Here is a 13,697-nt window from a genome sequence, read left to right as displayed (position 1 = left end):
GTGCCGCAAAACATACAGATAAGAAGCTAAAAGAGCAAGTTTGTCCGAATGAACCTAACAGCTATACCTCCTAGACCATTTATATCAACGCCTTGCATACCAAACGCAACATAAATAAGAAAATGCCCAAACTCCTCAATGCTCTCTGCTTTTGCCCATCAGAGTTCCCGTAAAGCATTCAATATACCCTTTTTCAAAACACCGAACACCTATCTCCTCAATGACCTCAAACCCTTACAAATAACCCATCCAGAGCGGATCGCACTGACTCAACTTAGCCGGATGCACCGCAACAGCCACCAAGTCCACTACTGTCTGGTTCGCAGGTAGATTGGCGCCCGTGGGCAGGCTACCAATCGCGCTGGCCCTCTTGACTACCAGATCGCTATTACTCTGCACACTCTCCCTGAGCACCTCGGGAGTAAGCTGGCTGGCCTTGTGCTGCGAGGTGAACCAGTGGTTCATCTCATCGCGCATGAAGATGCTGAGTTGCATCTCTAGCTCGCCCTCGGGTTCGATCAAACAGCGCGCGACTGTCATGACACTGGGAGCGAAGATGCCTTCGAGATTCAACGGCCCCATGAGAGTTTGTAGGTTGGGTGTGAGGCGGAAGGGTACTGGTTCCGAGTTGTGCAAGATGGGCTTGCCAACTGCCATGCTCGGAATCAGTTCGGAACCCCAAATGCGGCCGCTAGAGCGCGAGACGCTGATCTTCTGGGGGAAGCGCGTATTCATATGCATGACATAGGTCATGAACGTGAGCGCAGCGAGTTGGTAGCTGAAGGTACGGCGGAAGAGCCAGAAGTCGGCGAAGGTGGGGAAGGTAGCACGGAAGTAGTCTTGGATGACCGTCGGGGGCACATATTTCTCTTGCACAGCAGCGAATGTCTCGAGGCGAATGCTGTTGGCGTGATCAAGGTTCTTCTGTTGGGGTTGGGTCAGAGACTGGTGGCTTGCATGCGCGTTTGAAGAACTTACTGGCTGGAGTGCTCGCAGCTTCTCGATACTGAAGAGCACGGGTTCATCCTTATTGATACCATTCTTCCGGCAGTAATCCTCGTAAATTCCTTGCATATTAATATATGAAGGGTCGTCTTGTACCATACGCACACTAGGGGTAATCGGTACCATAAGCGGAAGATGGAACTGCAAATTTCTTCGCCGGCTCTCCTTGCGCTTAGCCAGTATGCCGTTGAAGATGCGGAAGAGTTGTAGGATACGCTCCTCGCGCCTGGAACTTCTAGCAGCCGGGAACTGAATAGCGAAGGGGTGCACGCTTCCATCGTGACCACGGATCTTGAGACGACGATGGCAAATACCGACACCGCGCACCAGCTCCACATCTGGCAGGAAGCGTTCAATGCGCACGAAGTCGGAGTTCTTGTCGCGATGTTGCAGGTACTGCCCAGGCACTTCCACATCGTCGAATTTGAGGAAGCGGAACTCACTAAGCTGATGCGTGTACTGTTCGAGCGGAACTGTGAGCTTCCTGCGATCGAGCCTTTCCTCGAAGCGATTTCGCCATGTGCGCAGCTTCTGGATGTACTCGTACATCGTTGGCTTGTTGGTAACAAAGTCCTTTTCGAAAGCCTTGCGAATGTGAGGTGGGAGGACTGACTCGGCGAAACGTGTTATGTTTGCTTCAGTTGATTGCGGTAGCTTGATCTCCCTCGCATATAGGTTAGGCTGGCGACCGACATATGACAGACCATCGTTGAGCAGAGCAACGATGAGTCGATACGCATCCTCGTCAGGTGGGCACTTGAAGTTCTTCTGGATCTGGTCAAGCATCGTCTCCATGGAGAGAGCGAGGAGAGGGAAAGCTGTTTTGAGGATAGCGCTGATTTCTTCGACATGATCCCACGGCTTCTTCGGCGCTGGGGCTGCGTCGCTAGGAGCTGGTGCACCATCTTGCGTAGCAGTTTCTGTCTTGACAGTGCCGTTGGGCGTGCCGTTCGCAGCAGCCTTAATGTCCGCACCTGCGGTTGTTGGCCGGCTGCCGGTGCTGGATCCGGGTCTGGTTTCTGGCGAAGCCTGCTTCGTTGCGGGTGACCCTTGCCCCTGTTGTTGCTTGGCCTTTGCAGCCTTCTCTTTTGCCTCCTTCTGCTCGTGCGTCTTCTTGAGAACCGCCATATCCTCTCGCGTTGTTCGAAGATGGCAGTACAATGCCTGAGGATACGTCTTCGCCAACTTGCCGAGAATGGATCTGGCGATCGGCGCCTCCTGTCGTGACAGACTGTTCAACAACTGTGGAATGTAAGTTATCCAATACCATGCCGGTGTATCACCCTTGAACTCCTCAAACTTCTCCGCCAACTTCCTCTCCGGATTGTCCAAACTGAGCAACCACAATACACGTCCCAACAATTTCCTTGACTTGGCGTTCTTGAACTGGCTGGCTGCTTCGAGATAGCAGCTGAGTGCTGCCTCGGCCCTCTCCAGATTCTGCGGCTCCTCCTTGAAGAGCATGTCGTTGTATCGGCCCCACTCCGCCCATGCCTTCGGGAGCTTAATATCGAAGTACAACGCGGTACCGAATGCCTCGCCGGCTTCGTTCTTCTGACCCAGCTTGGCCAGGAACATACCCTTGAGCGTGTAGAACTCTGCCTTCTGGTTGGGTCCAAAGTAGTTCAGGTTGGTGTTGTTGATCACGTCCAGCCCACTGTTGAGATCAGCCTTGATCTGGTAGTGACACTTGGCCTGTTCGCGCAACTTGAGGAAAGCTTCTTGAATCTCGATGTTTGGGAGGGTGTAGATACGTCCAAGCTGGTTGATGCAGACTTCTGGCAAGTTGTGCTTGCGTGCGACGTGCGCGAAGCGGTTGATGATCCATGCCGTCTCGTGGTAACCTCTGTAGGCAAAGGAGTTGCCGCTAGCGTTGTTCTGAGTCGGCGGGAGGAGGTTGAGGTAGACGCCGTTGATCAATTGGAAGATGTGTTGTCGCCAGGTTACCAAGTCTTGCCACGCGTTGATGTCGTCCCAAAAGTTCGGTAAGCGGTCGCGCCAAGTGCTGAGGAGCAGCTTTAGCTCTTGAGATTTGACATCAAGGTTGACTTGCGTAGTCTGGGCAAGACTCTGGCAGATAACACTGGCATCATGAAGTTCGACAAGCTGCTGGAAGTGTTGAAGTAGCGGGATATGGGCCTGGGTAATGCGTCTGGGCAACTGGTGCCATTTTCTGATCGAAAGTTGAATGGATTCATCGCACAGTCGATGGAACTCCGGTTGCGATTCTTGTTTGTTGTGAAGCTTGAGAAGAGACATGAAAGTTTGGAAGAATACTCGTCGTGGTGTGGGCGCGTCGCTGACAGCTTTGATGGTTGCATCAAGCTGCTCGCGGGTCTCAGCGTTCTGCCAAGCATCGAATACGCGCCAGGTTGATTCCAGGTAAAGATCGTTGAAGTTCTCGTGCTTGGCAAAGTCACTCAAGATCTCCCATTGCTGAAGCTTCTGCGCGCAAATCACCCAGTGATCCTCCCAAAGCATGTACTCTCCAGTACTAAACGGCAGAACTGAGGTGCGGGCCTTGATCTGGGCAGCCTCGTACATCTGCTGTGCCTTGTCCCAGATGCCGCACTGCTCGTATGATAGAGCAGCGTTACTCTCTATGAATTGGCAACGTCGCCGCCATGTTCCGTAGAACAGGTCATCCTCTTGTAGACCACTGTAAATTTCCAGTAAGGCGTCCAGGTTGCTCTCGCGTAGCTTCTCGACATCCACGACAGGTGAGATAGCGGAGTCTTCCATGTAGACAGCAGCCGTGTACCATGCGTTGTAGGTCTGAGCAAGGTACTTCATGATGTGAGGCGGGAACTTAACTCGCGGTCTAGCATGGACGATGGCGTCAAGCATGGTCGCAACACAGTTGGGTCGTTTGTCGAGTTGACGAGAATGGTAGTCCTTGGTGAGCAGTGCGGCCATACCCTTCTCGAGATCGCTCTGGTCATCCTTCGTAAGCGCCGTCCATGCCAGCGGGAAGAAAGCGATCCAGATGTCATGAGCAAGGTTACTATCGGTGTGTTGTAGGTGACCAAGTGGTTCGAAGATGTCCTTGATCTTGATGTCGGCCAATTGATTGCAGAAGCGGCGATGACCGTTTACAAGATTCTCCAGTTCGTCATCAACCATGACGTCGGCGATCCTCGGATCCCTGCCATATGAACCAAATAAAGCGGTGGGTTGCATGAGACGGAAATCTTCCGAATGAAGCTGTGCCGGCGTATTCATTTCGACCGATCCAAACATCAAGTGGATGACTTGACTGAGCCAGTAGCTGTCGGAGAGTGTATCCCAATTCTGGGACGCAAGTACGTAGCTCAGGCGACTGGCTGCTGTGCGACTCAAGCTCTTATCAAAGATGGTCATGTATCGGTTGCGCATCTCAACATCCTGCGCTCGAGTACCAATCAGGAATGCGTGCTCCATCCGTACGGTAAGCTCACTCCTAGTGATCTTGGGGTCCTCGTAGATACGAATTACCAGGTCCAAGAAGCGAGTCAGTAGCGAAGTGTCGGCGCGGTGCTCGAAGAGCAACATCTTGCTTAGGACTGCCGTCTTCTCCTTAAGTGTGGGCACTGGCTCGGTGGAGTGGAAGATCCATTCTTCGACGAGATCTAGTACCTTCATACAGACAGAGTTGGTCTGGGATCGTTCAACAAGTGAAGCCAGCACGCTGAGATATGGCCTTCGGTTCTCGCCAAGCTCATTCATGCGCGCAGCAAGGATGTCAACTGTCTTCAGTACCAGATCAGTCTGAATCTCGACCTCACGAGGGTCAGTAGGCGGGTTGGCTCCTTCGGGGCGCATAGCAGGTGGTACTGGCTGTCCTGGAATGCCGCTGGTGCCGGCAAGGTGGTCCTTGGCCATCTTGCCCTGGAAGGCCTTCATGACCTGTGGAATGTGTTGATCGATCTCCTCAGGCCGCTTTTGGCACAAGGTCCACAAGATATTGATAGCACTGACGTAGGAGCTATTGGAGAGAGCTTCCGTAGCAATCGTACCAAGGAAGTTTACGAATTCGGTCGAGGGCGATTCTTCAATGTTGCCTTCATCATCCGTAACAGGCTCAGGCATGACCTCGAGGATGCGCTTAAGGATAGGCTTCAGCTTCATTGTGCCGTCGTCCGACTCATCGGTTGCGTGAAGACTGGCCTGCACGTCTGGGTTCTCAGAACGAATTGGCTTCTCCAAGATCTTCTGGAATTGAGGAATGCGCTGCAGCACCCAGTCATCCGACTTGACATTCACGATAACTTTTACGATCTGGAGCGTGTTGATCATGCGTGTGCTGAACACTTCCGGTTTGTCCTCTTGCTTCATCTCGGTCAACAAGATCTCCTCGATCTTCTTGCTGAGCATCAGATCCAGGTCCAGATCGCTCCATAATCGTGGCGAGAGCAAGTCATGCAATAACTGCACAGCCTTCTTGCATATCTCCGCAGGTTGTGGTGTGGTGGTGGTGACCGCTGTCGGGTCCTTGGATTTTGGTGAAGCCACAGGGAAGCGTTCTGGAAGATAGGCGATGAACTGAATCAGATACTTGATAAGCATCATACGAATGCCAGGTCCGGCCACGAAACCCCTCGATGAAGAGTTAGTGACTACTGCCGACCCGTCTGCTCGCCTCTTTAGTGCTTGAGGCGACTGAGATGGACGCTCGACAGGACCGGCGCTCTCGCTTGCTGTACGTTCTTCCCATGTTCTGATTAGGCTGATCAGATTCAACGCGAGCTTCTTTGCATCGGTCGAGGGATTCGGAGGTTGCGCAATCTTTGACAACGCCGTAATGATGATGGAGGATAGATGTTCACGGCCTTCGTAGAACAAGTCCGGATGACGAACCACAAAATTGAAGATACTCATCAGCTGCTGCAGGTTCGAGCTTTCCTCGGATAAAATCTTGCGAGGATACTGGATCCAGCGAGGCATCTTGGCGTCACCACCAGGCATGCGCTTCTTCAGGACAGGAGCCATAAGCTCAAGCGCCTGCATTACCAACGATCGACCCTCGTTTTGGTGTGCTTTGAGAAGGGCTTGATAGACTTGAACGGCGATCTTGACAGGCGTGTCGAATGCGGCGATGAAGAAGGCGATGAGCACGTAAGCGGCGTACTTGTTGATGATGTCTTCAAGCTTGATGTAGTTCCAGGCAAACTTGATGACGTCTTTGCGAGCATCTTGTATCATCCCGGGGTAGTGCTTGAGGAGGAGGGTGGTAAGCTGAAGGAGTTCCATCCGTGAGTGGTCGACACCAAGCTGGGCCGTGTCTTCTGAGAGCTCCAGGGTGGACTGCGGTTTCCAGAGCCGGCTGTGGATTGCCTCAGTCATGGCCTTGTCCATGAACTTGGTACCTTTGGCCTTTGGACCGAACAGGCTGTCCCAGTTGCGTTTCACATCCATGGCGAAGATGGGGTTGACGATGTAGCGGAAGATGAACGTCTTCGTCTTCTGGGAAGAGTTACGGGAAGTGTACAGATCGATACACTTGTTCACAATCGTTTTCCAGTAATCCACAGACTCACTGGAGATGATCTGGTCATAGATGAAGTCGAACAGGCGCGGTGAGGCTTTCAACTCCTCAGATGTGACAGCATCTACTACTTCGAAGAAGAAATCCAGATTGTTCGGTTCTTGTTTCAGGTACGTGGTGAAGATGATCATGATCTGATCACCAGCTTGTTCTGTTGCCAGACGTAGCTCCGAGTCGAGGGTGTTCACCCTAAGCTTCTTCTCCAGTCCCCTGGCTGCGTCGAAGAGACCCTTTCGCAGCTCTTCGTTCGAAACGAGCCAGTTACTCGTCTCTTCGGATTGGCTGAGAGCGTACGCAATGTGAATGCCGTTGAGTTGAGCCTGGCACTTCTCCTTCTCGGTACCCTCAGGGTTCATGGCGCTTAGGAAGCCAGACGCATCTTCTGTCACCTGCCTACGAAGTACTTCGCTTGCTGGGTTCTCGAGTAGCTGTGCGAAGAAGCGTCCCTGGGTCTGGTCCTTCAAATTGGGTGCGAAGTAGTCCCAAGCCTCCTTGGGATACATACAGAGGTACTTGATCAACGGCTCTCTGAAGGGGCTGTAGTGCGTCCTTCTAAGAGCCGTCTCAAGCTCGATAACCTTCTCGATGATTTGCTTGAGGAACGTCGCAGCGGCCGCCGGGAGCAGGTGGAAGATGTTGAAGATACCGGTGACGATCTTCATCTTGGGATTCTGCTCGATCATAGTGAACGAGATCTTCTGCAGACTGTTCTGGTCCGCAATGCTTTTGAGGTGATCAAGGAGACGTGTGCCAATCTCCACCTTGAAGTAGTTTGTGAGGAGCTTCAGCAACCGTGCCAGACCGTCAAGATTCTCGACAGAGAGCTTCCTTGGATCCTGGAGGTTGACAAGAATAGGACGAAGTCCACTCTGGAGGACATCTTTGGGCAGTTTGTTTGTAGCTGAGATAACGCCAGATAGGCCGATGTTCGCCGCCTCAATCACTTCTGGAGACTTCGAATATAGGCACTTGAAGAAGACAGCGATAATGCGGAGGAAGGTCTGGTTCGGCGGTGTCGTGCTAAACTCAGGGAAGGTTTGAGCGGTGGAGAGGAGACGGATGCATGCAACTCGTAGGTTGACGATGTGATCTGCGTTCCGCTGCTCAAAAGGCTTACTTGCCAAATGCTCGTCTTCGGCGTCGGCTAGTGCCAAAGACTCCATCAATAATCTCGTCAGTTGTTCGTTGAACTCGAGGATGTTGTTCTTGAGCTTCAAACAGAAAGTGATCGCGTCAATGTAGGCAATCTGAATACTGAACGGTAGTGCTCGCAGCGGCTTGGTCCAAATCGGTAAGATGAGTCTATCCTTCACCGGCGTGATCAGGTCGCTAACGCTCAACTCGGTCACATCTGACAACACCTGGAACGCCTTCTGAGTTGCGTCGCGCACACTCTTGTTCATATGCGAGAGATCACCCACGAGCTGTTGGCAGAGCTTCAGGGTAATGTTGTTGCCCTTATCGAAATCTTCCTTGGTCGTCTTCTTGTGACAGCGTCGGATGAGGTCTTGGATGAGGCCTTCTGCTTGTATGCGCGTCTTCGAGTCGAGATCGATAGGCATGTCCTTCATGACAAAGTTAAGTGCCCTAACAAGTTCGAAATGGCGGGGTACGAGCCATGATTGGGGAAGACCCAGTTGTTTGATCATGATTTCAATACCCCGAGTTCCGCCAGACTTCATGAACCAGTCATCAGCATGACAGTTGTGGCAAAACGTACTTGACAGCTCATTGAAGAACACGAACTTGTCCAAGGAACTATCATTGCCGAAGATTGCCTTCGTAGCATCACGCATTGTGATGATGGCTTGCTCAGCAGCGTCCCGCACTGCGCCGTGTTCTGACGCCAGAGACTCGCCAATAGCTTCAGAGATGACATCGCTCTCAATCACGACAGGCCCTTCTCCTGAATGCACATCGAACGGCTTGTTCTTGTGTTTCAGAGTGGCAAATTGCGTTCCCAGCTCCAGGAGCGTGAAGTGCTTTGCCAAGTTGCTTACCAGAGCCTCCGCTTCCGACTTCAGCTCCGGTACCGAAACAGCAAAGATGCTCGCCTTCAGCAGTTTCTTGAGAGTCTCTTGTTCTACAGTCTTCTTGGTGATGGACTTTTCGCGCTCTGATGCGGTGAGGATGTCGTATCCCACATCAAACTTCTTGGCACACAAGTCGTTCGCTTGCAGGCGTACTAGCTGGGCGAAGTCTTCTGGCAAGCTGTCGAAACCGACCAGCAGCTTCGTATGTGCGGTGATGAGGCGAAGAGCCTGTTGCTTATGGAACGTGTCGGACTTTTTGGCTGCTGGAGTCTTTGGGATTTCGTGGAGCTTCGCGATGGCGGTGTCGATGCCTATCGCTGCGGGGAAGGCACGGTCTTTGGTAGATCCAATGAGTCGAATGTCAATCGATGACTGATCATCAGAGTACGGTTTGAAATCCAGCTCTGGTGGGCCAGTGATGAACTTGCGATTGCGTCCGCCTAGCTTTCCAAGAATGCGCATCGTGGTATGAGCGTGGAAATGGCTGTACGGGTTAGGCTTCAGATGCTCCCATAGTGCAGCCATCAGCTCGTCGATGACTGGGGCCATGATCGGGTCCAGATAGTCCGCGGTGAGATTGTCCACGCAGAGCTCTAGAGTACGAAGACCCTGACCGACAAGATCCGAGCCAGCACGCAGAGCAACGACCAGTGGCCTCATCAAGTAACTGAGATGTGGCAACAAGTTACTGAGTCGCGCTGGCACTGTGAGAGATAGTTCAACGAAGAGATCCCTTTCAGCCGGCTTGCGCGCCGTCAAAAGAAGGTTGTTGAGCACGTCGAGTAGCATTTCCAGCAGGGGAAGAATTTCTTTGTACAGATGCTCGAATCTACCGCCACCAATACTTCTGAACAATGACCTAAGCAGGAGGAAGTAGTTCATGGGTTCTTCGGCAGTCGTGGATAGCTGAATCGACTTCGTTATGATCTTGCTGACGTGTGGTAATAGCACTTGCTCATTCTGGGCAGAGAAGAGCGTAACGGCCATGAAGGAAAGTTTGAAGAGGCGAAGGAGGATGGAGGACTTCTTCACATCGGCAGTGCCAACCTCTTCGATTCGGTCCATAAGAAATTGCAACAGCATCCCCGAAAAGCTGGGTGATGTAGCCTCGGAAGCGAGAAGGAACTGTGGAACGTGAAGTAACGCCGGGTGATCGAACATCATATCGTACAAATGGGGTATCTCGGATGAAAACACTTCGTGGAACGTGGCTGGATCGATGTGGTGGAAGACAGTCGCAAACGTCTCCAAAAGGTCCTTCTCTTCCTTGCCACTCGACATCATATGTTGGTTGCCCATGAAATCTCCCGGTGACAAGCCTTGTGTTTCAGGGGTCTTTTCAGTACCGTAGTACCGGAACACCTTGGCACCTTCGCGGAAAAGCTTGATAAGAACTTCCACCTCTTCCGCGTTGTAGCCAAACGACACTTCATGCCAGTTTGCAGACGCGTTGGTCGGATCAATCTCGTCCTTGATCTTGGCTGGGTTGCAGGCTCTTAGCTGATAGAAAAGATTCTTCAGCCCATGGAGTAGGTTCTTGAACAGGAACTTGTTGTCGGCAATGGGATCGGAGCTCCGGTCTCGTGGATTGGATGTCTTGATGGGTGTCGCGTTGAAAATGTCGATTTCGTCCCAATCCGGGGGGTTTTCCTGAACGGCCATGTGGTTCTCGTCGACCGCATCAATGGAAGGTTGGCTGTACTGAGCTGAGAGCTTGACAGCATTGTGGTATTGTCGGTTCATTGCCGCGAACTTGTCACCGATGGCATTCAGTATCATGATCAAGAAGTATCGCGCGTCCTCCTTAGGTTCCAGTTTCGCGATGCACTCTGCCATGTTCAGCAGAAGCTTCGCGCTCATGGTCTGGAAGCTGGTTCCGGGAAATGTGTCGTGCAAATTCTTCGTGTAAACCTCAACTGTGCGTCGGATCTGCTCTTTCGACAGAGATTCTCGCAGATGGTGAATCAGATCGGCCAGCATGCTGTATGCGAGCGGACGCATGGTCTCGTACACTGTCAGGCCATCTCCGATCAATGTCTTCTCGTCCAGTAGCTCGTCAATCTTCTTGAGGAAGATTTTGCGGAAGTTGAAGTTGATGATATGCCTAATAGCGACTAGTAGCTCTTTCCGTGCGCCGGACTTTTCGCGTGGACAGTCCTTGAGCAGTCGGACGACGATATCAGGAAGGGTCGGAAGGAAGTCGTTCAGCTGGTTTGCATACACCCTAAGTAGGTAAGCCAGAAAACTCATGGTTTTAACCTGAGCTGTTATGAAGTCGCCAAATGCCGCGCGGTTGCGAATGTCTTTGCTGACACCAGTGAAGATTTTGCCCTGCGCCTTGGCCTCCTCATGTGCCTTCTCTTGTGGCTTCGCCTGGAGCAAAAGTACGTTCTTGATCAGTGGTACAAAAAGTTTCACGTTTTTGTTCACACAGTTCCTGTAGGCCTGGAATAGAGATACCACAATTATTGGACACTCTGCGAGGACCTTGAACGACTGCATTCCCTTGAGCAGCATGCGCGTTTGCTGGTGTTCCGATCCGATATCGCCTGCGGAACCAGATGTGAGGGCGGTCGCTGGCGAGCTCGGGCGCGGGGACTGGGAGAACTGGTGGTTGTTTGGGGTGGAAGGGACGCCTTGCGAGGCTGAAGCCGTCGTGTTGCTGTCAAAGGTATCGTGCACCGCCTGCTCCATCGTCTCGAACATTTCCTGAATCAGATCCAAGAATGGCTGAACTCGGTCCGCGAGCGCCTTGGTTTGGTGGCGCTGAAAGTCCATGATGGTCTTCATACACAGAACTGCATTGTCCTCGTTCTCCAGCTTCACCAAGCTCATGAGTTTGTCGACGATCTTGGCCGCGTGCGGTTCTATGGCTTCGGTCGGGTTCATCGGAAGACGGTGCAGGATCTCGAGGACACAGTTCCGTATGCGCTGTTTCTGAGTCAGAAGGCTGTAGAGTTGTCGCAAGTTGTGCGCTCACCTGTTCCGGCGATGTGGAAATGAAGACTGGGTTGCCATCTAAAATCTTGAGGAAAACGGGGACGAGGTGATTCAAGAACGAGGCGTACTGCTGCCCTTGACAGTAGTTCTCAATGTTGTCCCGGATTTCAATCGCCTGGGTGCCCTTGACTCTGAGATCTGCGCCAGTCAGCCTATGTTCTCTTGTGATGATGCGCGCGCATGTTGTGGGCATGCAGCGCGCGCAATGTATGGTGTACCAGAGTTTGGGTCGTCCAACTTGGAGGCCATAGCCTCGAAGTTGTGAGTCGCCATGGCGATGTTGCGTGCAGCCTACAGCCGCTCCTCCACCTTGTCGAAGTCCTCGTAGACTGTGCCCTGCAATGGCGCAGCTATCCAGTGTGTGGCGCGATCAATGTAGCGGAAGACAGGCGCATTGGTCTCGGAGGCACGCGGTGGTATGCGGAATCGGGTGCAGGTCGCTGCTGTGTCGAATATTAAATTTTGAAAAGGAAGGTGCAGGCGGGATGGCCTATATGGTCATTACAATCGTTATTGTGGAAGTGAGGCCTGGTGGTGGGGCGAGGGCGCGTCCCGAGTGCGGGTATGGAGTCGCGACTTGGAGTGATGGATGAGCTTCTGCAGAGCACTTAGCCTGGAGCTGACGAGCGAGGGAGGCACGCCGACCCCCAAAACTTAGCGCGTCGCTCTCATTGGTCGGCGCCACCCCTGTGCGCCGTGCGGGTGGCACCTTCCAATCCATGTCCGGCACATATCCAACAGTCATCTCTCCACAGCAGACTCCAGAAAGTTTTGGCAACCTGTTGTTGCTGTATGCTTCTCATGTGATTTCGGACGTGATGGATATCATTGAATGCGATGAATCGCGCCACCATCTGCAAATGACTGTGCGAAACTCCTGCAGAGCCGCAACGGCAACGCATTCCTTCCAGTGCATGCTTCGGCGGACTAAGATCACAACAAGCACTGCATTCAGAAGTTCACGGGTCAAACGGGACTTGACGCAAGATACAAACACTGTACATCTATCCAACTACCTGTCGTCGCTTGACTCACCCTTCATAAGCTCCCAGTCATATGCAGTTCTGCCGTTATCTTGTGGGAAACAGAGAACATCACCATAGTTATACAAAGCCACACATCCACGTCCAGTCTTCCGTCTAAGATAAGAAATGGAAAGGTTGACATTTACATTGTTGGAGAGGCGCACCATGGTATTCGATGTCAAGATGTGGGGGCGGGAACATGGGGATAACGAATATGCGCAGCCTGATCCTCTGATCTCTACTTCTCATCGGGGTACATGGCCTCCTTGAGAGGAATGCCGAGCTCCTCACGTATGGGCTCGAGCTCCTGGAGGTACTCTGCGTATTGACCCTTGTTCTCGACCTTGAATTTGATACCTGTGACGTATGTTAGCAATCAACGTCTCAAGGTTGGCCAGATGCCGAAGTAGCGTATTCCAGAGTCCGTTTGACTCCCTTTTGTGTAGAAAGAGACAGGACTGATATTGGGAACGTAGTAGAAGACGTACCCTCGAAAACCCGGACAGCTGAGGGGAAGTCGTTCACGCGCCTGGCAGCGCGGAGAGCGGCGGTGATGACGGTGGTTGAGGGAACGAGATCGTAGGCGAAGCAGTTGTTCAGGTTTCGCTGGCGATTGTCAGCCTATTGCCTCTGTTCGTGGCATCCCACAGTTGCCCAACCCATGTCGGGTGATACCGGTGGGGTCACGTCGTGGAGACAACTAACGTACCTGAAGCTCGAAAACGTCGTTCACCTTCTCGAATTCCTTCTCATATCTGTATTGAACAAACACAAGTCAGCGATGGAGCTCCTGATGTCATCAATGGCGCTCAATGGCTGTCCATGATCTCCACATGACTCCTGCCCGTCCGACTCTACAGCCCCTCCCCGGATTGGTCGTACCTGGCGGTGAATTCCTCGAATGTCTCCTCGGCATGCGCATCGCTCTTGCGGACGGCCGACTGCGAGAAAGCACGCTGGGTGTTCAACGCAACGGGGGTTGCTCGGTAGGCCGGGACTCGCACGCCCACTCGGCTGACCTTCGACGCGGCGCGGACGAAGGACATGTTGCGATTTGGAGAGCTATTGATAAGCTACGGGAGGTGGATTCGGGGCTGCTGGGCGTGCGTA

At 52.6% G+C, this 13,697-nt stretch overlaps 2 protein-coding genes across 2 annotated transcripts; both read right to left on the bottom strand.

The window, feature by feature from the left end:
* Positions 1-234: 234 nt before the first annotated feature.
* On the bottom strand, positions 235-11,835 carry J4E84_005498 (uncharacterized protein; the record flags this gene model as incomplete). Its single annotated transcript, XM_049388095.1, has 4 exons — positions 235-924; positions 979-11,493; positions 11,543-11,700; positions 11,781-11,835. 4 exons carry the CDS (start codon positions 11,833-11,835, stop codon positions 235-237), a joined length of 11,418 nt encoding a protein of 3,805 aa, XP_049244335.1.
* Positions 11,836-12,825: 990 nt separating this feature from the next.
* COX6 (Cytochrome c oxidase subunit 6) lies at positions 12,826-13,633 on the bottom strand (the record flags this gene model as incomplete). The annotated part of the gene is made up of 4 exons (XM_049388094.1): positions 12,826-12,944; positions 13,076-13,193; positions 13,297-13,342; positions 13,470-13,633. 4 exons carry the CDS (start codon positions 13,631-13,633, stop codon positions 12,826-12,828), a joined length of 447 nt encoding a protein of 148 aa, XP_049244334.1.
* Between the last annotated feature and the right edge of the window lie 64 nt (positions 13,634-13,697).

This window comes from Alternaria hordeiaustralica (genome assembly GCF_023758085.1).
Source record: "Alternaria hordeiaustralica strain BMP 2776 chromosome Unknown scaffold_9, whole genome shotgun sequence".
Taxonomy (NCBI): Eukaryota; Fungi; Ascomycota; class Dothideomycetes; order Pleosporales; family Pleosporaceae; genus Alternaria; species Alternaria hordeiaustralica.
Note: the sequence above shows the minus strand (reverse complement) of the source record. Positions and strands in the feature narration are given on the sequence as shown.